Source organism: Eptesicus fuscus, chromosome 2, assembly GCF_027574615.1.
Source record: "Eptesicus fuscus isolate TK198812 chromosome 2, DD_ASM_mEF_20220401, whole genome shotgun sequence".
Classification (NCBI taxonomy): Eukaryota; Metazoa; Chordata; class Mammalia; order Chiroptera; family Vespertilionidae; genus Eptesicus; species Eptesicus fuscus.
The window spans coordinates 70,317,802-70,344,631 of NC_072474.1; the positions used below are offsets into that span (position 1 = coordinate 70,317,802).

General features: G+C 39.1%; 1 protein-coding gene across 1 annotated transcript in view; it reads right to left on the bottom strand.

The window, feature by feature from the left end:
- The window catches only part of BTC (betacellulin), a 39,650-nt gene extending 13,069 nt beyond the window's left edge, over positions 1–26,581 (bottom strand). The window contains exons 1-3 of the mRNA XM_054723460.1: positions 26,427–26,581; positions 5,744–5,842; positions 4,388–4,492 (exon numbers count right to left, since the gene is read on the bottom strand). Of these exons, the coding sequence (XP_054579435.1) occupies positions 4,388–4,492; positions 5,744–5,842; positions 26,427–26,484 (262 nt within the window). The 5' untranslated portion in view covers positions 26,485–26,581. The remainder of the gene's footprint in view (positions 1–4,387; positions 4,493–5,743; positions 5,843–26,426) is intronic.
- Between the last annotated feature and the right edge of the window lie 249 nt (positions 26,582–26,830).

Here is a 26,830-nt window from a genome sequence, read left to right on the forward strand (position 1 = left end):
CCCTTGATTCTGGGTATGGTAGAATTAATTGATTTTTGTCCTCCCACCTTCCTCTTTTCCAGCTCACATGCCACAAAACCAAAACATTCTTCTGGGAGTGAGTCTGTCTCACAAAATTTCACTGGAAAACTACATCCATTGGTGAGCCAGGTTGCAACAGACACTTAACTGGATGGGCACAGGTAATATATCTCAATCTCTTCATGAGACACCATATCCCTAAGATTCTAATGCCAATTAAGTAATAAACCACAAGGATTACTGCAGGTCAGTGTATCTCAAAATCTGATTCTAAGAGTTAGCAAAAGGGATCAGAGTAAGAACACCTTTCTGTGATCAACTGGGCAGATAGACAAGAAGTATCTTCCTTGGGTGATATGGATAACTATATGAGATGTGACAGATTCTCTTGAGCTAACTCAAGTGTAGGAATACAGCAGACACCCAAATCACTTTGTTTAAATATGGAATTTCCCTCAACTTGATAGATGCTTTGATTAAGCAGCATTGTGCCTTGGTCTTTCTGTACACAATTATTACTCTTAAACCAAAACAGGTTTTGTAATATCTTGATGAAGACTCCTCATATTTGAAACATTAGGTCAATTTTTCATAAAACCTACCCTTACTTATTCCAATAGTGCTTAGTACAAATCTAAGCAATGATTTTGTAATGATATTAATATCAGCTGCTCCTCTGAAAACAACTCTAAAGGTAAAGTAAAATTATTGTTATAATGTCTTTTGTAATTGTCATTACAATGTTCATAACCTCATAGTATATGTGACCCTTATTTTGACACATAGTTAAATGTCTGTGTAGGGGACTTAAAAGGGGGTGTTCAATATGGAGAAAGATAGCCCATAAATGTTTACAAGGAGAGAGGAAGAAAAACAAATACCTAGAAATTCATCTTCCCACTCAGATACCTGACCTCAAAAAGGAAACACCGAGGGCACAGAAGAGTTTAAGTGGTCTCAGCAGAGTTTAGAGAAAAGTTTCTTCTTAGTCTGTGAAGTAGAGCCCAAGGCTTCAAACTTCTGTCCTTGGCTTCCAGACATCTTCCCGGTAGGGGTTTGTAATATTACAACTTTTTAAAGCCAAAAGGTGAGGAAGAAAGTTATATATTTTTAATGTTATTTTTTCTTATCTTTGTAATGATCTCCCTGAGAAGGGGAATGTAAATTCATGATGCCCTTCAAGTGCAAAATTTGACATTTATTGTAACTGAGGAATCCCATTTGTCTTACATCCAATGCCTTTTCCTATAGAAATGGAAAGGGTTGGTTGCTCCAAGACAAGAAAAATAGAAAATAGATCTCACAGATGTGCTGTCACCCATCCCGTGCTACCAGAATGTGCTTGTACAGAGGGCTAATCAGACCCTGTAACATGTCTTTTAACCTGAGGACTGTGCTAACCATTCTGACCTGACAGGAGTGGGCCATCACTTAAGGCTGCCCTTTTTCATTCTATACCTCTCAGGGAAGACAAGACAAATCTAGTGTTGAAGTGAGGGTGTATTTGCATATATTTAAAATTATTCATAGCTGGGAGGCAAATGAAAAGAACAATGGACAGGAGGAATACTTGTATTTCTTTTTGTTTTTCAAGAGTGCAGACTATGGAATTCTTATGCCTATGATGCCTCTTTTGCTCATTCTCCTTTGCTGGTTCTTTCTCAGCTTCTCCAACCTCTAATTTTTGCAATGCATTGGGCCTCAATGCTCTTTCATCTTTTCTCCTTTCCTCACTTCCTCCCTCAGTGTTTCTTGGCTTGCAACACCTTTAAGCTAACAATCCCCAAATTTATGTTTCCATCCCAGATCTCTTTTCTCAATGCCAACTGCCAACTAACATCACCACTTGGATATCTGACTGGCATTTCAACTTAACACTTCCAAATGGAACACCTGGTTTCCCTCTTCAAATCAGGTCTTTGCTCATAGTTAAATGTCAGTAAATCTGTATCTACATTCTTTTATTATTCAGGCCAACAATTTTGGGGTTATCTTGATTTCTTTCTCTTTTACTCTATATCTACTTCATCAAAAAATTCAATTGGTTGTATTTAAAATATGCAGAATTGTCCCTTTATCTCCAATAACCTGATCTAAGCCCAACACCATCTCTAGGCTGGAAGTAGTCTCCATAGCAATCATCTATAGGTAGTCTTCCTGTTTTTGCCCTTTTAACTGTCTAATCTGCATACACAGAAACTAGATAGATGATATTAAAACTCACTCAGAGTAAAAGTTGAAGGCTTTAAACCTTCTCAGAAAGACTCTATATTATACTACCCATTACTTTTTTTTCCCATAACCTCTCCGATTTCATCTTTGACCATTGTGTTCATTGCTACATTCTTGGTATCTGGAACAGAGCTTGCTGCATAATAGTTGCCTATAAGTATTGGTGGAATGCATAAATTCCTCACTCAAAATAGAAAGTGATAAACTAAACATGGAATGCTTAAACTCATAAAGTCATTTAGAAGTAGGAACTGCTCCTAAAGATCTTATGATATGATTCTTCATTTTACAGGTTAAAAACCAAGTCTTTGAAAGCTTAAGTGATTTGCCAAAGGTCACATGGTTAGTCAATAGAGACAATCTGCTCCTGTTCCACATTAATTCCTTTCTCAAGAATTTTTGGTCCTTATTTAGACTTTAAGCTATTATTTTTCAAACTTTCCTTCATTCCTATATTCAGCATTCTGATCTTCCCACATGATTTTAGCAGTTCAGCATGGTGATTAACAACACATTCTAGAGCCAGTCTCCCTGAATTGATGTTACATGAGGTGGAGCAAAATTTTGCTGTCCCCAAAATATGGCTCTTGTGATATTGATTTTAAGCTGGTAATTAAGGGAAATACAGACTCAGGAAGAACTTTTGACCTTCCCTCTTTATTGCCTAAAAGGAATTTAGATAGAGGATGTGCTCCAGGAAGGGAGATATATGTCATCACAGATAACCCTAATTTAATATGGATTAGTGAGTGATAGACAGGGAGGAACCCAACAAGGCCTGCTTGATCAAAGTCCTCTCTGTGTCCCATTGAGAAAGATGGCCCGGCAAACATTTGTTTACCAAACATTTGCTTTTCTATATTCATATGAATTGCCTTCCTTCCCTTTGAAGTCCCAAACCTCAACATTTTTCTTTTTCTTAGCTCCAGAATGGCATATAAGCCTCAATTGCCATAGCAATTAAATTTGGTTGTTTTCTCTTGTTAATTTGTCTCTTGTAAATTTGGTTATTAGCCCAGACAGAAGAAATTAAAAAGGTGGGAGGAAAATTAATTTTTTGACCTCTACACAGACTACTCTGCTTACTGTGTGACCTTAAACAAACTAAATATCTTCTCCATATTAAACAAAGAATCAACGGACTAAAAAGGCAACCTATAGCTGCTATGGAAAATAGTATGTAGTTTCCTCAAAAAATTAAAAATACATCAAACATATGATCGAGCAATCCAGCTTCTGGATATTAATCCAAAAGAATTAAAATCAGTATAACAAAGTGATGTCTGTACTCCCATATTTATTACAGCATTATTCACAATGGCCAAGATGTAAAAACAACCTAACTATCCATCAACAGATGAATGGATGAAGAAATTGTGTTATATACATAAAATGGGATATCATTCAATATTTTATTTATTTTTGATGTATGTTTTTGTTGATTTTAGAGAGAGAAGGAAGAAGGAGAGAGAAAGAGAGAAACATCAATGTGAGAAGCATTGATTAGTCGCCTCCATAAGCACCCCAACCAGGGAACAAACCTGCAACTTGGGCATGTGTTCTGACCAGGAATCAAACCAGTAACCCTCCAGTGCAGGGGATGATGCCCAAACCAACTGAGCCACACCAGCCAGGACTCAGTATTTTTTTTTAAAGGAAATCCTTCAATATGCAACAACATGGGTAAGCCTGGAGAACATTATGCTAAGTGAAATAAGCCAGTCACCAAAGGGCAAATAATACATGATTCCACTGATATCTGATATCTAAATGACTAAATCTATGGAAGCAGAGACTAGAATGGTGATTGCCAGGGACTGGGGAGAGGGGGAAATAAGGAATTTTTGTTCATGGGTTAAAATTTCAGTTATACAAGATGAGTAATTTTTAGATATCTGCTGTACAATCTTATGCCTATAGTTAACAATACTGTATTGTACATTTAAAAATTTGTAAAAGGGTAGATCTCATGTTAAATGTTCTTTCTACAATAACAAAATAGAAAATACATTTAGGATATGAAGAAGCAGATTGTTTAACACTGTCAATCACCAAATTATGGAATAATCTCCCAAAGGATATGTGAAAATGCCATAATTTAAACCATTTGAAACCTGACTGAAGAAAAGCACACAAACACATAAAGTTGACCTTGTTCTTCTCCCTACATGGATGACAAGACTACACAAGCAGGACCTAAGACACGGGTGGATTCCACAGACATTCTCCAGACCGCCCACTAGTGTGAGGAAGAAAGAAGAAGATAGGGCTGGAATTGATGACTCACATCAGGATGATTTGCTCAGCATGTTCCTGGCTCAGTTACAACTTCCTGAAGTCACCTCACTCTCGGAAGTTTCCAGGGAATACAGGAGGTCCTTCTCCATTCCATCCTACATTTGGAATTGGCCTGTGTTTTGTTTTGTTTTGTTTTGTTTTGTTTTGTTTTGTTTTGTTTTGCTTTGTTTTGTTTTGTATCAGAAACAACTGGTGTAGAAGACCAGACCACATAATCTATAAAGGGCAGACAGAACCTTAGACCAGGGGTCAGCAAACTATGGTCCAAGGGTTAAATCTGCCCACAGCCTATTTCTCTAAATAAAATTTTATTGGAACACATCCAAGGCCACTCATTTACATAGTGTCTAGGGCTGCTTCCACAGTAAAAGTGCAGAGTTGAGTAGTTGCAACAACTCATGGTCCACAAAGCCTAAGATAATTATTATCTGGCCTTTTACAGGCTTGACCCCTGCCTTAGACTAATAATTAATAATTCAAGCATTTCCAGGGGGAAATATGTAAAATTATTGCTTTCTTCACATCTTTTAAGTTGTGGAATAGGAAAACAAATAATTTGAATAGAATATGGGAACTTTTTATGAATCTAGCCTAAGATAGAACATGCCAGAGCCTGGAGCACACATCTGTGACACTAAAGTAGTGTCATGATTAATAATAAAAGCACTAGCTCTGACCACGTCACTCAGTCAGTTGGAGTGTCCTCCCATGAATCGAAAGGTTGTCGGTTAGATTCCAGGTCAGGACACGTATCTAGGTTGAGGGTTTGGTGTGTGTGTGGGAGGCAACTGATCAATTTTTCTCTTGCATCTCTCTCTCTCTCTCTCTCTCTCTCTCTCTCTCTCTCTCTCTCAAACTCAATAACCATATCCTTGGGTGAAGATTAAAAAAAAAAAAAAAAAAAGAATGAAAGCAGTAGGATCACAAAGGCCCGAATGTGAATTCCGAATTTGCTCTTTACCAGCTGTGTAACCTTTGCCAAGTTACTTAATATTATCCAGCTCCTAGGGCTCGTGAGAGGTGTGAATGAATGATTTTATGTAAAGCACTTAGCACAGTACCTGGTATATTAGCATGTGCTAAAAAAACAACAACTACCTACTTTTATGATTACTATATAATCAAAAACTAAACTTAACAAGATTGAAGGTGAAGATGATGAAATACAAATGCATTGCTTGTTAAACATTACCTGCACAATCTTCTCTGGCATCTCCACAGAGAAGGCCATCATTTTCAGGACTTCTGGTTGAGTTCCCATCTGCCACAACACAGTGGAGGATCACTAGACCTTCAAGTTCAAAACAGAACCAAAACAAACATGAAGACTTGAATATTTCCTCAATGTGAAATATTCTATCAAAATTATGACCCATTTATAAAAATAACAAGCCTGTGGCTTCCATTTCCAATTCATTATCCCACAGGGAGGGATGTGTACACAAGCCAGCATGTCTCATTCTTTTAAGCTCAGTGCACAAGACATAATTCTCAAACCAGCATAACTATGCACCTTAAGTAAGAAAACTTGACCATAATTTGTGATAGAAACTTATCATATAAACAGAAAATAGAGTTCTTAGCCACTGGATGAATTAATAAATGAGTTTCCAGGGAGAATGGATGATAAACAATATGGCAACGTACTTTCTACATTCCACACAGACCAAATGTTTCTCAAGTATTAACTATTGAGTTCCTTCCTCTTGGAAAGATGTGACCTAGACATGCAATTTATAGGAATTATTTTAAAACTTTATTTATATAAAACAAATTAATTATTGTTGAAGCTGGGTGGTGGGTATATCAAGAGTCACTATGCTGTTCTCTCTACTTTTATATATATTTGAAAATGTCTAAAATAAGAACTTGGGAGGGCTTCCAGTAAAGATGGCAGTGTAGATAAACGTGGTACTTACATCCTCCCACAATCACATCAAAAATACAACTAAACTACAAAACAACAATCATTCAGAACTACCTGAAATCTAGTTGAACGGAAGTCCTATAACTAAGGATACAAAGAAGCCATATTAAGAATGGTAGGAAGGAAAAAAAAAAGAATGGTAGGTGGGCCAGGGCATAAAATGAGCTAGTCCCATTCACACATGTGGTGGATAAAAATTGAGAAGGATATCTCAGCTGTGGCATTACCCCCTGAGGAGTGAGGGGTCCCAGCTGCACAACCAGGCTCCCAGCACAGGGTTCTAGTGCTGGGAAAAGAAGTACCCATAACTTCTGGCTGTAAAAAACAGTAGGGACTGTGGCTGAGTGAGAAGGCATTCCTCTTAAAGGGCCCACCCATGGACTTACTCAGACTTACTTGCTCTGAGCTGCAGGTACAGCAACTTAAAAGGAACCAGGGACATACTGTGATGAAATGAATTGTCTGGCATCTAGATGTTGGCAAAGGCCATTGCTCCTTTTTTGAGACACTCCCCACCCCACAGAGCCAGTTGGCGGGTGCCATATCTGAGTCTCCAGCAACCTGACTATCACTATTCACCCGCCCTTGTAATTCCGAGACCCTGTCCCACCAACTTTTGGGCACACCCAAGCTGTTTCTAATGGTTTTTCCATATAAATGGCCTATCTTGGCTCATTCTTTGGACTCTTGAGAGATTTTTAAATCTCTCAAACAAGCAGCAGCATCTGACCTCAGCACACTCTGTACCTTTCTCTAAGTAGCCCCAGGCCTGGCACTAGTAGCAGCCAGCCTTAGTTCTCAGCTTAACCTCTCCTGGGCACCTCCAAACCCAGCACAAATAACAGCCATCTGCAGATCACTCAGTAGCTTGTGCCAGGTAGCCTCAGGCAGAACAGGTGGTTGCTGACCTTGGCCTACACCTCCTGGAAGGCCCTGGAGCCAGCACACCCAGTGGACAGCTTCAGATCACATCAAAGCACCACTATCCAACCAGCTCCACAAGCAACACATGCACCAGAAGTAAGTCCTGCTCCATGGGGTGGGCCCCTGCACAGCTGATTCTCCACGCTGGTCATAGCCAGTCCTTGCAGCTGATTGGCCTAGGGATAAGTCCATCCTATTTATGTGCCAACAGCAATCAAGGCTCAACTATAACAGTTGGGTGTACATAGACACACCTCAAGTACCCAGTTCTGGTGAATAGGGAGACTGTGGAGGATAGTGATGGACCATCTAGGACAACTTCAAGTGTATCAACATTTACATCATGGGGCTGCAGGAAAGACAAGAGAGAGCAAGAAATTGATAACATATTTAATAAAATAATGAAGGAAAACTTCCCTAACCTGGTGAAGGAAATAGATACAAGTCCAGGAAACAGAGAGTCTCAACAAGATGAACCAAAACGATACCCACACCAAGATATATCATAATTAAAATGTAAAACATTAAAGATGAAGAGAGGATCTTAAAAGCAGCAAGAGAAAAGCAGTTCGTTACCTATAAAGGAGCTCCTATAAGAATATCAGCTGATTTCTTAACAGAAATATTGCAGGCCAGAAAGGACTGGCAAGAAACATTAAAAGTTGTAAAAAGCAAGGACCTACAGCCAAGATTACTCTCCCCAGCAAAGCTATCATTTAGGACATATAAAGAGATTACAATATATAAAAAAAGCTGAAGAAGTTCATCACCACCAAACCAGTATTACATGCAATGTTAAAGGGTCTTCTTTAAGAAGAAGAAAAGAAAATAAAAATATGAACAATAAAATGGCAATAAATACATATATATCAATAATTGAGTCTAAAAAATAAAATAAACAAGCAGAACAGAAACAGACTCATATATACAAAGAACATTTTTATATTTTCCAGATGGTAGGGGGGTTGGGGGGTTTAGTGAAAAAGGTGGAGGGGATTAAAGAGTACAAATTGGTAGTAACAGAAAGTCATGGGATATAAAGTACGTCATAGGGAATATAGTCAATAATATTCTAATAAATATGTATGATGCCAGATGGGTACGAGACTTATCAGGATAATGCATTAGTAAGATACATAATGTCTAATCAATGTGATATATACCTGAAATGAATACAATATTGTATGTCCACTGTAGTTAACAATTCATATTAAACCTGGATTTTTCTGCTTCCACTGAAAAAGCAGAAAGTCTGGTAACATAGCTCTGAAACTACTCCATGGCAAAACTGGCTGGAGCTAAGTAGTAGGTGACACCTTTAAATGCCACAGACTCCATCAGGCTTGCCACACTCATTTATCTGAACTGCCTAGACCTGGACATGAATTTCAGCTTGTAAACTGTATGAAATGACTCAGAAATTAGAGAAATGCTCACAAAAACATCTAATCAATATTGAAGGCTGCTTCAAAGAGGGTATTACTGTTCCATCCAAAATACAATACATATATTAAGCACTATGTGTTCGCCACTGTTGCAAGACACTGGAGGTTTAAAGATAACAGATATTATCACTAACCTCAAGGAGCTCACATTCTGATAATGAAGAGAGACACACACATTTTTTAAAGCATAATAAGCACAACAGCAGAGATAATAGAGGAATAACACAGGATAGAGAATGCAAAGACTTCACAGAGAGGATGAGGATTTATGGTGAGTTTTTCATAGGGGAATAACAATTTTTTAACATCAATTAATAACTTCTATAAAATAAAAACTGTGTAAGCAAGATAACATAATCATAGTATATTTATCTGTCTCAATAGTGGATAATCTTCACATGGCAATAATAATGTAAATACTGATAAGTTAACAAAAAATTGTCGTAAAATCAGGGCCAGTAACTTGCCCACATACACCATTGTGAGAAAACTCATGATTAATCAGGGTCTATGCTGTGCCAATTCTTAAATGTTTTGATTACAGCCCCATTATTAACTACAGTATACTGGAATTATGAGAGAAGAGAAACCTAACAGGTAAAGTCGAAACTAGACAAATCAAGAAATAACATTACAAATACTTTATTTAGCAAGACATAGGTGAATACAGAAGAAATACCTAAAAGAGTTGAAAATGATTGCTTCTCAGGAGATAGAGAGGCAGAAAGGCATGGTACAATGATCTGCTGTTTGCTGCTATACACTTCTCAGCACTATATAATTTTTTAAAATCCATGTATATTTATTACACTATTAAAAATAAAATGAATTTTTAAGAAAAAGATAAAATTGTAATAACCAGGAGATAGATAGATAGATAGATAGATAGATAGATAGATAGATAGATAGATAGATTTCAGAGAGGAAGGGAGAGAGAGAGAGAGAGAGAGAGAGATAGAAACATCAATGATGAGAGAGAATCATTGATCGGCTGCCTCCTGCACACCTCCTACTGGGCATGTGCCCCGACCAGAAATCGAACCATGACCTCCTGGTTCATAGGTAAATGCTCAACCACTGAGCAATGCCAGCTGGGCTGGACATTCTAACCAAAAGGTACAATTTGTAAAAAGACTTGGCAAAAATAACATGACATGACCAGCTTGTCTGGAGGGTGGGTGGGGATTGTGATAGAACAGGAGGCTGGAGAGCAAGGAGGAAGCATATGGCCTAAGAGTCAAGTTAATTGTGTGAATTCTATTATGCAGCTAAAAATGGGTCATTGAATATATTGAAAATCGTTTGTTGTTGTTTTTTTAGTTTGAAAAGGTTACTTGAATGAATCAGACACATCTAACTCAAAGTGGTGTCACTGGGTATGGAGAAGAAGAAGTGATTATGAGAGATATTCACAAAGTAAACTATAAAGGACTTGGTGACTAGTAGGATAGGGTGGGAAGTGAGAAAAAGGGAGCCAGAGTTTGTGGCTTGAGTGACTGTCTGGATTGTCACAGATATAAGGCATGCAAAGAAGACAAACAGGTTGAGGATTACTATAACTGATTTGAAATGTAAATCCCATTGTGATGGTGTTAGGAGGTGATTAGGTCATGAGGATAGAGCCTTCATGAATGGGATCAGTGCCCTTATAATAGAGACTCTGAGAAAGCCTTTGCCGCTTTGGCCATATGAGCACAGAGAGAAGATATCTGTCTATAAATAAAAAAGCAGGTACTCTCCCTACACTGAACCTTCATTTTGAAAATTGCAGCCTCTAGGACTGTGAGAAATAAATGTTTGTTGCTTACCCAGTCTATGGGATCCTATATAATAAAAGCCTAATATGCCAAGTGTCCGGTCGGCTGTTCAACCAATCAAAGCGTAATATGGTAATGATATACTAAGGCTGCTCAACCGCTTGCTATGATGTGCACTGACCACCAGAGGGCAGGCACCCTGACTGGTAGCTTAGCTTGCTGCTGGGGTCTGGCTGATTGGGACTGAACAAGACAGGCTGGACACGCCCTGGAGCCCCCCTGTGGTCCCTCCCTGTCTGGCCAACCTCCCGCATCCCTCCCTGGCCCTAATTGTGCACCAGTGGGGTCCCTCGGCCTGGCTTACACCCTCTCATAATCCGGAACCCCTCAGGGGATGTTGGAGAGCCAATTTCAGCCTGATTCCACAGGCCAGGCTGAGGGAACCCACTGGTGAACAAATTTGTGCACCATGCCTCCAGTTTTGTTATAATGGCCAAAAGTGGCTGAGACAGGAATAGAGAGAGAATTTCTACTTTGCACACTCTGAGACTTGAAATAAACTGTAGTTTATCTAGGAGATAGTAAGTGGATATTAGATCTGCAACTCTAGAGAGAAGGCAAAGCTATAGGTTCTACATTTGGGAGTCATGGAAAAGAAACTGGTATTTCATGCCATGGAAGTGGGGTTCTCAGAAAGATCTATGTGAGAAGGGAAATATGATTAAGGACAGAATCCTGAAGAACATCAATATGATACATGGGCAGAAAGAGAAACATCTTCAAGTGACTGAGAAGGAGAAGCCACAGAAGTAAGAAGAGAGAGTTTCCCTAAAAGAATTTGATCAACAGTGCAAAAAAGATTGATGGAGAATTACAGATAAGAGCTGAAACACATTCATTGGATTTGCAACCAAAAAGCACTAGTAATATGTTGCTAGAGAAATAGTAGTGGCATGAAGAGGATGCAAATAATTACAGATTATGCTTCAAATACGTGGACCTGAAGAAGGGAACGAGAAGATTAGTCAATATATATAGGAAAACAATTTTTCTTGTTGTTTCAAATGTGAGAGAAAATGGACAAAATGAAGCCAAAGGGATAGAAGAAAGGCCTAGGATGAATTACCAGGAGATACAGAAAACCTTGGAAAGTTTAGCAGAAAGGCAGGGACTCTTCTCTAATTACAGAAGTCCCCTCTTATCCGCAGGAAATGTTCCAAGCCCCCCCGTGAATGCCTGAAACCTCAGATAGTACCGAACCCTCTGTTTTTTATGTTTTCTCCCATATATAGATATCATCTAATTTAGATAGGCACAGTAAGAGATCAATGACAATAACTAAAAATAAAACAGCTATCACAAGATAATGAAATAAAAGTTACATGGCATTATTAAGTAAAATGAGGCTTACTTGAACACAAGCACTGCCATATTTGGTCAGTCCATTTAATAATTGAGACAGCTACTAAGTGACCAATGGGTGGGAAGTGTGCACAGTGTGGACATGCTAGACAAGGGGATGATGCACTGCTCCAGGCAGGACAAAGACAGAGGGCAAGAGATGTGATCATGCTACCAGAATGGCAAGCAATGAAAAGTCTTTAGAGAATAGAGCTTAAATGTATTTTATATTTTGGATATCTCACCCCATTGTTCAAAGAAATCCAATTCTGGTTTAAAATGAATGGGAAACATCCAATGGGTTTCTCAATTTTCAGACTATTGATATTTTGGGCTGGCTAAGTCTTTGTTGCAAGAGGCTGTGCATTGTGGGGTTATTAGCAGTGTCTGTGGCTTTTACCCTCTAAATGCCAGTAACACCCCTCTTTTCACTCCTAAGTTGTCATAACCAAAAATGTCTCCACACATTGCCAAATATCCCTGGGAATAAAATTTTTGTGGTTGAGAAAAACTATAATTCTTTCCAAATTCTTTCAGTATTTTTTATCCAATATATAGCTTTCATTTTGCATCTACTGCTTTAAGTCAATTGCACATCCTCAAAGTCTCAAATTTTGACTTCTTAGGGAAAAAATTTCTTAGGGAAAGTATCATTATATTGTGGAAAGATCACCAAACTCATTATAATTCACTATGTAATTTTGAGTTCATTAACAAACTATACTGACCTTTTCCTCAAGAAAAATTAAATCATAGGTTCCCTGCCCTTCCCATAATCTAATAAATGTAAATAAAATAAAAACATAGTAAAATAGTTTGTAAAGGAACATACTACACTATTATAATAATCATTATCTTTATCAGAGAAGGTATGGGTTATATTTTAGAGAAAAATATGGTACATAGATATGGAAAACATTAGATTTTCATTCAAGAGAGTCACTAATTATATATTTCAGAATTAGTAAGAATATTAGAGGCATTAAGATCTTTTACCCACTAACTCTCAACTCCCCTAAAATCATTTCTTGGGTGAATTAATCTATCCCACCTTTAATATTTCAGTACAGAGACTTCACTCTCTTCAAAAGCATTCAATTTCAGTGAGACCATTCCTCCATTCTATCAATCACAGTCATTCATTCATTCAAAAATTTATTAAACAGCTATTTCTAAAGCTCTACAAAGGCATCTTGATATTGACCTGGTTTTTGCCTTCCTGTAATTTTACTCTGCACATTAGAATCACTTAAAATAAGTGCAATATCTTTTTTTTTTTTTGCCTGACAGATTATCATATATTTGAAGCCAGCTATCAAGTTTTCCTGAAAGAATTTCTTTTCTTCAGGCTAAATGCCCTAGTTCCTTCAACTGTATTTTACCTGACATCATCAAGACCTTCATAAGCTTTGTCACTGTCTCCTAAATGCAAGGTCAGAATAAGTGTCATTTCACCTGGTCTGGCAAAGACAGAATAGAGTGGGACACTTAGCCTTCACATTGTGAACACTATATTTCTAATAATGTAGCCCCAAAGAGTCAGCTTTTTTCAGTTGCCCCATTAAATACTGGGGGTTCATTTGGATTGTATTAAAATGAAGTTAGAATGTTTTTGTACTGCTGAGAAGCACTGTATTGATGGGATTATTTGTTCTGTTTTGTGTCATTTTTCCTAAAAATAAGATTTCATACTTGACCCTTTTAAATGTTATTGTGTTAGATTTCACTATCATTCAAATATTTTACAATCTTTTTGCTTTCTTATTATTTCATTCAATGATACCTCCCTGCTTTACATGACCTGAAGAATTTCTCAGATGCATTAAAGCAAAAAAACAATAAAATAAAATGTTAGATTAGCTTGTTTGCTAAGTGACTAAAAATTGAGTCCCTATTTCCAGGGTTACTTTTTAAATATCAACTCCACTCATAAAATTAAAGACAAAAAGGAAAAGAAATCCTTTTCTTCTTTAGTGAATCAAAGCTCCATTTACTAGTACTGTTATGCACTTTGAGATTCTCAAATTAAAAATTACTGAATGTATTAAAAGTATTATCCCTGTCAGCCAGCATGGGGGATGAAGTCATTGAGAACAATACAGGCATTGAAAGAGACACAGTATGACAAGGAGCATGACCCACTGTCTCAAAGTTACTGCTGATGCTGAGGTAAGTCGTATACCAGCTGGGTCAACTATTTAAAAACATCAAATGTGACCAACCTAAACAGTCATGTACGTTGTATTTGCCTCATCTCTGAGCTGAATTTTCCATTCTTAGAGCCAAGAGCATTTTAACCAGTATTAGGCAAAAGTAGATTTACAGTTGTTTATATGGCAAATAATACAATACTTAATAATGATACAAGAATAAACTGTAAACCTACTTTTGCCCCACTCTGTATTTCAAAAATAAATATAACATTATCACAAAATGTCAATTAATCTATATTCTGATAATTTGGGACATCTTTTTTAGATAGCCTCACATCTACTTGTGTCTTATAAACCCAGTGATTTCCTATATCATATCAATCTTATTTTAGGATTTGAACCTCATTCCACCCCCCCATTAGAAAATCTAACTGTAAATTAAAGGATAATGTATAAAGCTATGAATATAAGCAGAAGTTGGAAGAGTATTTCATAGTCAAATACATTTTCATTTATTTTAAAGGGAAGCAGATTAATGGTACAAGGATGTTTCAAGACAAATGAAAATGGATTTGAATCTTGATGTACCTTTTAATTATGAGCTTTATGATTATGATTAAGTTATTCAACTTCAGGGTTCCCACCCATAAACTGAGGCTCACAATATATAACTTACATGGTAAAGATTTAGCTATGTGCTTAAAGGAATGAAAAAAATAAATTATGAATTAGTAACCTTGGTAATGTCTGGCACACGGTAGTCACTCAACAAAATAGCAGCAATAGGTGACCTGAAGTAAAAAAAGAATTCTAATTACTCTGATAAAACATTCTCCCTCTCATAAATGGCTATTGAAAAATTCCTACATTTATGATGTGATTTGCCTTCTGTATAAAACACATTTATGAAATAAAATACATAAGACAAATATACCTACACTAGAGGCCCGATGCATGAAGATTTGTGCAAGAATGGGCCTTCCTTCCTCTGGTTGCCAGTACTGCCTTCACTCTGGCCGGAGCCACCTTTTCACTCCAAACGCCTGCGTCATCACTATGGCGATGATGTAAGCGTTCTGCCCCGCCCCCGGCCGCTCACCACCTGTGTATGCAAATTAACCCACCATCTTTGTTGGGTTAATTTGCATACTCACTCCTGATCGGCTGGTGGGTGTCACGAAGGTATGGTCAATTTGCATATTACTCTCTTATTAGTGTAGATATACAGTACACACTAAGCAGTGTGCTTATATGTATGTACTCAGTGAGGCAAAACCATTTGTTGGTCTTTCCTCATGCTGTTTCTTTCCAGTGATTTTCAAAAAGAGATTCGAAGTGAATGTGCCTCAACTGATTGGTAGAACTATGGTGTCTTCTACATGTGTGGTTCTTTGTACTCTTAACACAGTTCTGCCAGTGACTCAACACACTGCTTATACCAGATGAGATTACTAATTCAGTTAGATGGTTAAGTGATTCAGTGACACAAATATAATAGACTAGAGGCCCGATGCACAAAATTCATGCAAGACTAGGCCTTCACAGCCCCGGCTGCCTCAGCCCTCACAGCCCTGGCTTTATCTGGAAGGTCCTCTGGACAGTCATTCCGCTGTTCGGCCATTCGGTCGATATGCATATTATGCTTTTATTATTATAGATAAAGTCAGATCTTAGATGATATTATTTCAAAACCCAGTTTATTATATATTATCTTCTGGCTTTGGAAAAATAGAGTTAATAAAGTTTTTAAAGTTTAAATCAACATTCTGGGCAATTTTCCCTCTATATCTTTATTGTCAACAATAAAAACAGAACCTTGAGTATATATTATAGACATAGAGCATTTTCCAAATTCAAAATGAGATCCCATCTAACATGAAGTTGACAAAATATCAGGGGGTAGAAATGATGTTTAACACTGGGCTGTGGTTGGCTGAGACAAAAACTGTGAAATAGGTGAATTTGATATAGGTGTTCTTCTCCATCTTTTTCTGTAATTATTGTTTTTGTTGCCCTCCTATAAACCAGCATCCTTATATTACTTCAGTAATCCCCTAAATAGAAAATAATTCTTCAATGTATTACCATTTCTAAATGTATTTGATTTTAAAACAGACCTGCAAAGGAAAAAATGACTTTACTAAAAAAGATACATGAGAATCAAGTGTCCCAACCTGAGTCTTTTAGAAAGCAGAGACTGAGAAACAGATTAAGGGATTATCACTTTATTTGGGAGATACAAGGTCTGGGCTGTGAGAATGAGAGAAGAGGAAATAAACTAAAAAGAAGGAAGCAAAGCAAAGCAATTTGTGTGCCCTTCATGCTGGGTGCAGCTCCAAAGTGAAACCCAGAGACACAAATTTGCTCAGACAACATGTTCACCCATACAGGAGCTAGGCTAAGCATTCCAAAGGAACTGTGTCTTCAATGATTCCACAGAAAAAGAATGAAGGAAGAATTTGTCTGTTCCAATCACTTTCATCATTCATTTCCTATTGGACCCCCACTGAGTGCTAACTTCCTCAATCTCTGGTCCCTTGGTGAGTGAGAAGCCAGAACTCATGTCTTGGGAGATGATGTTGTACAAAAAGAGGGGTGACCTGGTATGGGTGGGGAGCAGAGCAAGAGACAAAGAAGGTACTTGAAGGGGTTTGAAGAGGTGCACAATGTTTGTGTCCCAGTACAGTGAGGGATATCAGGTCATCTCATGGAGAGCCATGTTCTAGGACAGGGAAGGATTTTCCTAAGGTCTCTCAAATTGCGGCACCCGGAGAACAGTCTAATCTGTGAAACTGAGAGACAGGCTTTTAGATTTCCAGAGCCAGGAAGGGAAACAAAGATGAGGGCAGAGATATAAGAAGGTCTTCATAAACAGTTTATGTCCCTTCAAAATTAAGAAAGTAAAATATAAACTCCTTTCTCCTCCAATGTAAAATTCTATTCCAAATAGTAGAAACAATATCTTGCTGTTTAAGATGAAGAATGATGGATCACACTTTTTCTTAACTCATCAAAGTACTCCACAATCATATTTTTAAGCCCGGAGAGGAAAGTAATTTAACAACTTGTCATATATAAACTGACTCATATATCTGAAAACTGTCAACACCACAATAAACGCCGTTGCCAGTAAATCATGCTCTTTTTTTTCACCATGATTGTTATTAAATCTGTGACAACAATGACTAAATTGAATGGGACCCCATAATAACCTATAGCTAGTTTCTTAGAAATCATCATTGTCAAAACTTGACTTTTTGATTCCTATTCCTTTATGACAGGAACAGATCAGTCAGACATTGTAATACTTTAAATGAGAAGCTCAAGGTCTCACTGAATTTCCACAATAGTTCAAAGAGAGGAAGCAAAAAAGGGCCAAGAAAAAGAACAATTTGATCCCAGGGAGGATTATCCAAGTGCAAAGTGAGGAGGAAGAGTGCAGTTGGCCTTTGGATCTAGTGATAACACAGCCTTTGACCCACGAGGAAGCAGCCATCAGACTCTAATAGTGGTACAGAAGAGAACATAGAGTTTGAAGTGGCTCCTTAACCAACCTGAAAACCACACACAAACCCACCCAGAATTTAGGTTTGTAAACTTAGGTTAATCAACCCAACTTAGCATTAATCATTATTATCTTTATTAATAAAATCATTGCAGAGACCAAAAATAAATAAATAAATAAATGAATAAATGAATAAATAAATAAATAAATAAATGTCAGGTAGTATCTTTAAAGTACCAGGTATACAAAAATAAATTCTTTTGGAATTATAAGAAGAGGCAATGTGTTAAGTGAAGAAATCATAGGGAAATATTTCACAGATGGTGGGACTAAAGGCAATGACATAGAAATGAGTTTGGTATGGTTGGGACACAATGAGTAAAGCTGTCCAGCTGGAAGAAAAAAAATATACAAACAAGAATTTAAAAAAAGGGACTTCTTGATGTGTATGGTGGGACCATGAAATAATTCAATTGATATTCTTGTGTGACCTATGAAAGTAAGATTCATTAAGAAATGGTCAGGATTGCAGAGCAGCCAAATCCTATATAATTAAAGGGTAATACGCAAATTGACCCTAACAGCGGGGAAAAAAAAAAAAAAAGAAATGGTTACACCACATATTTCCAGTTGGAGCTTTGTAATGTCTGTTCACTACATTTTGAAAGACAGATTTCCAATTAAGGATCTGAGTAGTCTAGAAACCCATTCAATAAGTATTTAATAGTGGTGAATGCTGTTGAATAGAAATTAGTAAGAAAGAATGGGGTGTGTTTCCCTTGGTATGCTTTGCTAAGGCAAATGAGAAACATAGCTTATTATTCTTGTCTGTAGTTTTATCTAGAATATAAATCACACTTCCAGTCACTATTTTAACCCTAAATTACAGGATAATTGTGATTTAGTTTTTGCCCTAGCTGGTTTACCTCAGTGGATAGAGCATCGGCCTGTGGACTGAAGGGTCCCAGGTTCAATTCCAGTCAAGGGCACATGCCTGGATTGCTGGCTCAATCCCTGGTAGGGGATGTGCAAGAGGTGGCCGATCGATGATTCTCTCTCATCATTGATGTTTCTATCTCTCTCATCTCTCTCTCCCTCTCCCTTCCACTCTGAAATCAATTATATATATATAAATGTAGTTTTAAAGGCAAACACTGAGCCTGTGGCATAGGATCAGTACTACACCCCAAGATAAGGATCATGAGAAGGCTGTATCCAGTTTTGAGGGAAAAAATCTCAAGTAATTTTCTTTTAATTTTTAAAAAATTCTTCTGATTTTCAAAAAATCATTTGTTTCCCAGGTCTCCAAGTGCCCTACCTTTTTATTCCTTCCCAGAGAAATCTACTGACAATTTCTTAGTTTGAAATTCTACCTACCAACCTCCAAAGTATTTCCAAAGTACAGTAACATCATCCTGAGTTCTTAGAGACATAAGAACCCTTGGTAGTTATTTGGTCCACCTCCCGTCTCACCTAGGAATCACCTCTGTTCAACTTCCTGTAGTGTCATTCAGACCACAGACATGTCCAGGCACAGGAAGCTCACCACATCCCAAGTCAGCGGTTTCCAGTTTTTCAAAGTTCTACTTGGAAGGAAATTCTGCCTAAATTAAGGCAAGAGCTCTGCTTTCTGGATTAATTAATCTAAGTACGCTCTCTGAATTAAACTGAGGAAATCTTTGTTGAGACAACTTTTCAACTACTTGAAATTGGTTCTCATTTTTTCAAGAAAACCAAAATTTTCTCTTTTATACCCACCACTCCAACTTCTATTCTCTTTGGTGTGTGTGTGTGTGTGTGTGTGTGTGTGTGTGTGTGTGTGTGTGTTAGTGCTTGCCTTCTTCAGTTACCATCAATCTGTCTCTGGTCTTTCAAGAGTACCAATGATTTCCTCATGGCTCACTCCTCATTAGCTTCTCCTTGAGCCTCCTCCATTCCTACAGTATTTGATACTGTATTTGACCTTCCCAAATCTTCCATTTATAATCCACTCTTGGCTTCCTGAATTGTCCATTCATTTTCACTCAACTCTGCTAGCTCTTTTCTCTCATTGTGGTAAAATACACATGACATAAAATTTACTATCCTAACCAGTTTTAAATGTACAGTTCAGTTGGATCATTCATACTGTTGTGGGACATCACAACCATTCATCTCCAGGACTCTTTTCATCTTTGCAAAATTGAATCTCTAGTAACTCCCCAATCCCTCCTCTCCTGGCCCCTGGCAACCACCTTTCTACTTTCTGTTCTCTATGATTTTGCTTTTGTCTTCTTTTAATATAATGCTATTCAATCTCACAAAATACCCATGGACTCAGATTTGAAGACATTTTTACTGAGGATTTATTATGTCCTAGGTACTGTGCTAGATCCTGAAATTTTAATCAGTTAAATTATTTCTTTCTATTTTCAGCCATATTTTTTAGTTAGGTGATTGTCCAATCTCCTGTAGGACCTTTAAAATACATATATAATAAACTTTATTTTGAAAGACAGGTTTTCCCTATTATCCAAAAGTATAATATTCCTATGAAACCTTTCGTAAGCTAAAATGGCATAAAGTAAAGAAGCAATTACCTCAGAACAAACACATCTTGCTAACGGATGCACAAAAGAAATAGAAATAAAGCCCAGATGCTCACAGACACAGTAAAATGTTATGGCCGCTTGATGCTGAGATGCTGAGATGCTGAGTGTAGTTCCTGGGTAAGAAGCTTGGGGGCACTCTTACAGCTCAGAGTGTTCGCTGCCTCTATAATGGCTGGCTACAAAACAAATACTGAATGCTACTTTCAGTTTTCACAAAAATGAAAATTTTATTCGGATTTCTTTCACTTGGTAAAAACCAGTACTAAGGTAGGTCTTTTGTAAAAGTGGAGTAGCGTAAAGTGAACTTTTGAAAAGCAAGGGAGACCTGTACATTTAGATTTACAGGAAATTGCTAAGTATAGAGCATCCCCATAGTATACTCTCACTCACTCCCATTTCCTTTGATGTTATCATTTTGCATTATTGAGGTACATTTATCAAAACTAAGAATCAACATTGATCCATTAATATTGACTAAACCCAACGCTTTATTCTGATTTCACCAACTTTCCATTAATGTCCTTTTTCTGTGTCAAGATTCTTAGCAACCTCTGGTCTGTGACAGGTTCTCAGCTCCATCTTCGAGAGGAGCAGTATCTACATATATAACTTGCAATTATTCTGTTGCGGAAAATGTTTTTCCTTCTCTTGGAAACTCTTTAAACAGTTATATTTATAGGAACATATTAACTGGACTTTAGTAGGTCTGGGGAGAGGCCTGATAACCTTTACTTTTTACATTCCTTGGGAGAACAATCAGATTTGGAGTCCAAAATAGTTCACATCTCCACAGGGGGGGAAATAAGCTCTGATTCACATGTGGTACCATAAACTCCTTGTCTCTCTCAGGTTAACAGTCTCAGAGTCTCAGAGACAGTTCTACTTGTTCCTTCCCCTTCCTAACCCACACGTGACTTGTCATTATATCCTATCAATTCTTGCTTAGAAATATTTATTGAGTTTATTCCTTTCTCTTCATTGCCTGGTCCAGACTTTCTGGACTAGTTAATAGTAGCTTTCTCTTTACTTGCCTCTTATTGTATTAGTTTCTCTTTTTCTGATCTACTCTGCACACTATAATCAATATTTAAACCACTGCATACTCTGCATTATTTCCCTACTGAAAAATGCTGCAATAGCTACCCTTATCCATTAGTATTGTACTCCCAAGAAGAGGTCCTCTGGCATGAGTTAGAGGTCCTCTGACAGAACATTATTAAGTTAAGTAAGGCTAACTGAATTAATAAACCCATGATTTTCCAAAGAGGGAAATGTTACATTAGTAACTCAACCAACTCAGTCAAATTGAAATAAGGCAATAAGGCTGAACACAAACGTTGTTCACATTTTTGTCACTGTTCTGGAATTAATGTTTCTAATCTACAGGTCAGGTAAATAATATAGTACATATTCTCAAAAACAATGTAAAGAATAAGTAAAAGTTATTTCATGGCTATTTGACTTAGCCTTGCTGATAAGCAAAGTAGGTTATTACCTAATTGATGTGACCTAAGCTAAAATACCCCATCTCTGTCAACCATCTAAAAAGTTATCTTACTTCTTTGAATTTTAGCAATTAGAAATTCATTTGAGCTACCAAGATTCCCTTTTCAAGATACAAATATGCCTGGGAAAGCTCGCAGCCATTTGCAGTATAAAGCAAACCCATTTCAAGCAGATTGCTTTCCTCTTAAGTTGTAGTCTGAAGTACTCCTGACTGGACTTCAGATTATTTGTGGACCCAGGGGTCTGTCAGAGCAATTTGGAAGTGCATCATGATCATGGCTTCAGCCTAAACCGCACGCAGCCCTGATTCCAGCTTGTCTGGACCCTCCTGGAAAGACACTGATCCTTAGGGAGATGCTTACGAGCATGGTTCATGGATATTCATGTCTATATCCTGGCATGAGCTGACTACAATTAAAGGGTGAGAAAAAACAAGATGAGGTCTTCCCTCCAGGCTCTCTGTGGACTTAAGGGGCACAGGAGTACTGGGGTGAACAATCTCCACAGAGATGAGGCAGTGCCAGAGGCTTGTGCCCCTGGGAGAAACATAAGTATCCTTTGTCTTCTGCACCTTCCATTTTGGCACAGGCATTGGCAGGCCAAGCTTCAGCAGGGGCATCACGAGGCACGCCTGCAGTATTGGGCTCTCCCAGAATTATTTGGGCATTTCCACACCACAAGAGAGCCTCATGCAATGGCGAAAACTGATTTGTAACAGTTGTTAATATGCAAGTGTGGCCTGTGAAACCTGAGGTTTTTGAAGAGGAAAAAACACATGCAAAAATTCGATGCTCTTTTAAATCGAAATCACGTCTGAAGAGGCAAATCCTAAAATCTTCGGTGTTTGGGGCTTCAGTTACATCATTTGTACAATGGGAATTTTACTTGCTGCCACCTTCTGCTTTATAACTTCAAAGCTAGATATTACAATCATGAATACATTCATGTTTTCTAGCAGAACTTAAAACCAACTTGCAACTCTAGATTTTAATAAGGAGAGCATATTTTTTACCTTAAAACACACTCATATTTTCAAAAGAAAAGTTTTTCCCCTTTTTCATTGGTTATAATTTCAGTGTTAGTGTTATATAGCAAGTGGATTTGAGGGAGAAACTAAAAAAAAAAAAAGAATTACAGAGAATGACTCAATTTCTTTAAGATAAAAAATCCACTTTAAAGAAAGTTATTGCCCCTTTACCATATTTTTTCAAAGAATCAAACATCCATGATTATTTCTGTGATGATAACATTTGCCTAAAACAGAGACCCCATTACATAGTAAATGGAAGTTAAGTGATATTGTAAAAAGATTTTCTCTTAAATTTCCCAATGGAAATGTTGGTTACAGATCATTACAATGTCTGGTTGGTAAGAACTTTAGTCTCATCTAAAGCAACTGCTTCATTTTGCAAATGAGAAAAACGAGGCCCAGAAATTTATAACTTGCAGGCATCTCCGAGTCACGGAATAGCAGAGTAGAACCAGGTCTGGTGCCTGCTCATTGCCAGTTCTCAAGGTACTTTTCACTGACACACACACACACACACACACACACACACACACACACACACACTAGCTAGTGGATCACACAGTACTAGTACATTGCTCACATTCCGGGAACACTGATGCCAACAAATGACATCCTTTGGCATTTTGCAGCGAGTGGAGCTTTAAGGGATCTAAAGACCGAGTTCAATTCCCTAAGCCAAACATTCAACATGGCAGTTATACATTTAGGTTACTTTGAGTATACAATAACACTAGATTAGGGCTTTTCTGCTTTGTAACAGGTTTTGAGAAAAAATAAATAAAGCACTGTGTGATAGTAAAGGGGGAAGAATGTCCATTAACCTGGAATAATAATTTCTATCATAACATTTTGCCAGGCACATCATCCTAATTTAAGGCCTGAATTAACTCATGCCTGGACCACAGCTGTGAGACAATCAGAACTCTGGCCTCCAGCACCTCTCTTCCCCACTCCCAACCTGCACCCCACTGACCGATTTACCTCCTTGAATCTTCGTTTGCATTATATCATTCTGTATTCAAGACCCATGATGGTGTGTGTTTAACTGTTTATTGATTCATGTCCAAATATTTGAATGTAGCTTTTTTTGGCTCTTCATAATCCATCTGCCTCTCATAAATTCTACTTCCTGGCATGCTGACTGACTGTCTCTCAGTAAAACAATCTTATTTCCATCACCAGCCCTTGTATATTGTTGGCGTCCTTTCTCTACTACTTCAAATCCTACCCAAGCTTCAAGGCACTCACTCGTGTCCTCCATGCTGCTGTTCCCCACTCCCCCACCCTTCACCGTTGAAGCTTTGGTAGAGGTAGCTCTCCCTTCCTGGTTTCATGAATTTTTCTCTTATTGTGTCATATCTGTTAGTCTTGTATCCCCAATTCAACGTAACATCTTTTAGAGCAAAAATCATGCCTTAGAAATTACATCTTGGAGTTTCTTGAGCCCTCATCCCACTCCCATTTCCATATACTCTAGCATCCTGCTGACTGTAGCAGATTCTCAGTAAATACTGTGAGTGTTGGACAGTCCATGTGAGTTGTAAGGAGAACGTTCACCTTCATCCAGAACTGGTATAGCATCAGCCCTGGTTCTGGGCATAACTCTCAGGCCCACTGCTCTTCTTGGAGGCTCCACATCACTCCACCACTAACTTGTTCCTGACTTCTTCCTCCTCTGCAGAATTTGTTAAATCAGTTCCTTCTCTCTAAGCATGGTCTGTCCACTTCCAGCCAAGGTCACAAGCCTTTTTAGCTACCTCTCTTACTCCAAGGACACAGCCAAATGAAAGTTTCCATTTCTTTTCCCTCCATAGAGAAATCCCAGCCCTTCCTAGGCTGTAGACACTTCAGCTGTGAAGACTCTCCTCTCCCACATGAATGTCCCAAGCCCAGGTGTCCCTGCCCCTCATCCCAGATAAGCCTGCAGAATACTAGATTTCTTTCCCTCCACCCGCCCCCTCAAAATGACCATGATGTCAATGGGATGGCCTGAAGTGGTAGGGTTTTCCTGCTACCTCATCACACGAGGGGCCAAGGGAGCCTGGCTCCCAGCTCGTACACCTCCCCCCGGCACCTGAAGTTCCAGGTTCCTGTCTACCAGCACCTACTCCCAAGGTGGTGGGGACAGCCTCCAGGGGTTTCTGGCATCCTGCAACTCCTCCCACCGGCCTCTCCCCTCTCTTCCCTCACACCACGGGACCACACCCAGTGGTCCTTAACCTAACAACCCAGATTAAACCTTCGAAATGAAGAATTGTTTTCCTTCCTGCAATTTCTCCTTAAAATAAAGAATATACAGTCACATGTTGCCTAAGGAGGTTCGGCCAATGACGGACCACATATAGGATTGTTGGTCCCCAAAGACTATAATGAAGCTGAAAAATTCCTATCAGCCAATGACTTCGTAGCCATCATGATGTCATAGAGCAACGCATTACTCACGGGTGTATGGTGATGCTGACGTAAGCAAACCTGGTGTGCTGCCAGTCTTATTAAAGTATAGCACATACAATTATGTACAGTACAGATCACTTTGATGATGATAAGAAGTGACTGTTACTAGTTTATGTATTACCTATGCTACACTTTTTATTGTTATTTTAGACTGGATCTTTCCACTCTACTCCTTAAAAACAAGTGTCCTGTAAAACAGTATGCTTTGTTACACTAGCAGCAGTCTCATACATCTGGTGTTTACCAAGTGTCCTGATTGCATGGCTTTCTCTTGTGCTTGATTTAATTTCATGTTGCTTTGTACAGTAACACGTTGTATAGGCTTGGGACCTAGGAGTACTAGGCTATACCATCTTGCCTGGGTGTGCATTAGGCTGTACCTTCTAAGTTAGTGTGTAAGTACACTCTATGATGTTCACACAATGGTGAAATCCCCTAACAGCTCCCTAGAATACTCATCCCGGTCTAAGCAGCACTTGACTAGATTCCCAGCACAGCATCTGTGCATTTCATGGACAGTGCCCTAGGGAGGCCTGTCATTTCCCTTTCCTTTGCTTCCCTATGAGCAACAGGAGATTCGGGTCTCAGAAGCGGTCTTTTCTCCTCCAGCTCCCCCAACTGCCCCAGCAAGAAATAGGTGTAAGAATTCAATCCCAAACCTAGGCCAGCTCGAGTCTCCCCAGGGGTAATCTCTCTCTTACCTCTGGCACACACACCAAGCAAAGACCCACCCACCTTGCCCTGCACTCCCAACCCACATCGTAAGCCAAGGAATTCTCTTTCCAACTCCTCCCGGGATACCTTTCTCTTCGTCTCCCAGGCTCCTGCTTTTCCTCCCACCAATTCTCACTCATGAGCACGGAGCCCCCACGAGCTCCCCCAAGGTTTTGAGGGCAGCCTGCCTGGTCCTCCGCTCTGCGCCCACAGCTGCAGCACCAGCCGCTGGGCCCGGGATCCCTTCCGCCCTCTCGCAGCCCTGCGCGCCCAGGGACAGCCCCAGCAGGTGCCCCATTGCCAGCCCCTTAAAACGTCGCACTCTCCCAGCGGTCCAAGTTCCCTGACCTGCCCCAGTCAGCCCCACGGCGCCCTGGGTCCAAACGCCAGCTCAGATCAGAGTTCGCTCTCCTGCGACTCCACCCCAGCTTTCCTCCTGGGTCTCCAGCACCCAGTGCGGCCACTTACCCAGGGCCAGGAGCAGCGGCAGGGAGCCAGCGCCGCTGCCCGGGGCGGTCAGGTCCATCAAACCCGCGCTGCAGGGCGGGCAGCCCCTAGACGAGCCTCCCGCCTCCTCCTGAGCGCCTTTTCCAGGCCACGGGCGTCCAAGGAGGTGCCTGGAAACTAATCCTGGAGCCAGAAGGAAACGAAACTACTCTTCAGGCTGGAACCCTGGCTACAGGGCAGGCAAACACCCAGGGCGGCGGCCTCCGGATCCCTGAGTGTCGCTGGGAGGAGGGAGCCTCCTATTTATTTCTGCTCTTTCTGCACACACCCCACCAGCGAGGCGCAGGACGGCGAGGTGGTAGTCTCCAGGTTGTTCCCACCCAAATTGCCCCACACCCACACTTAAATTCATATTGGGGCTGCCC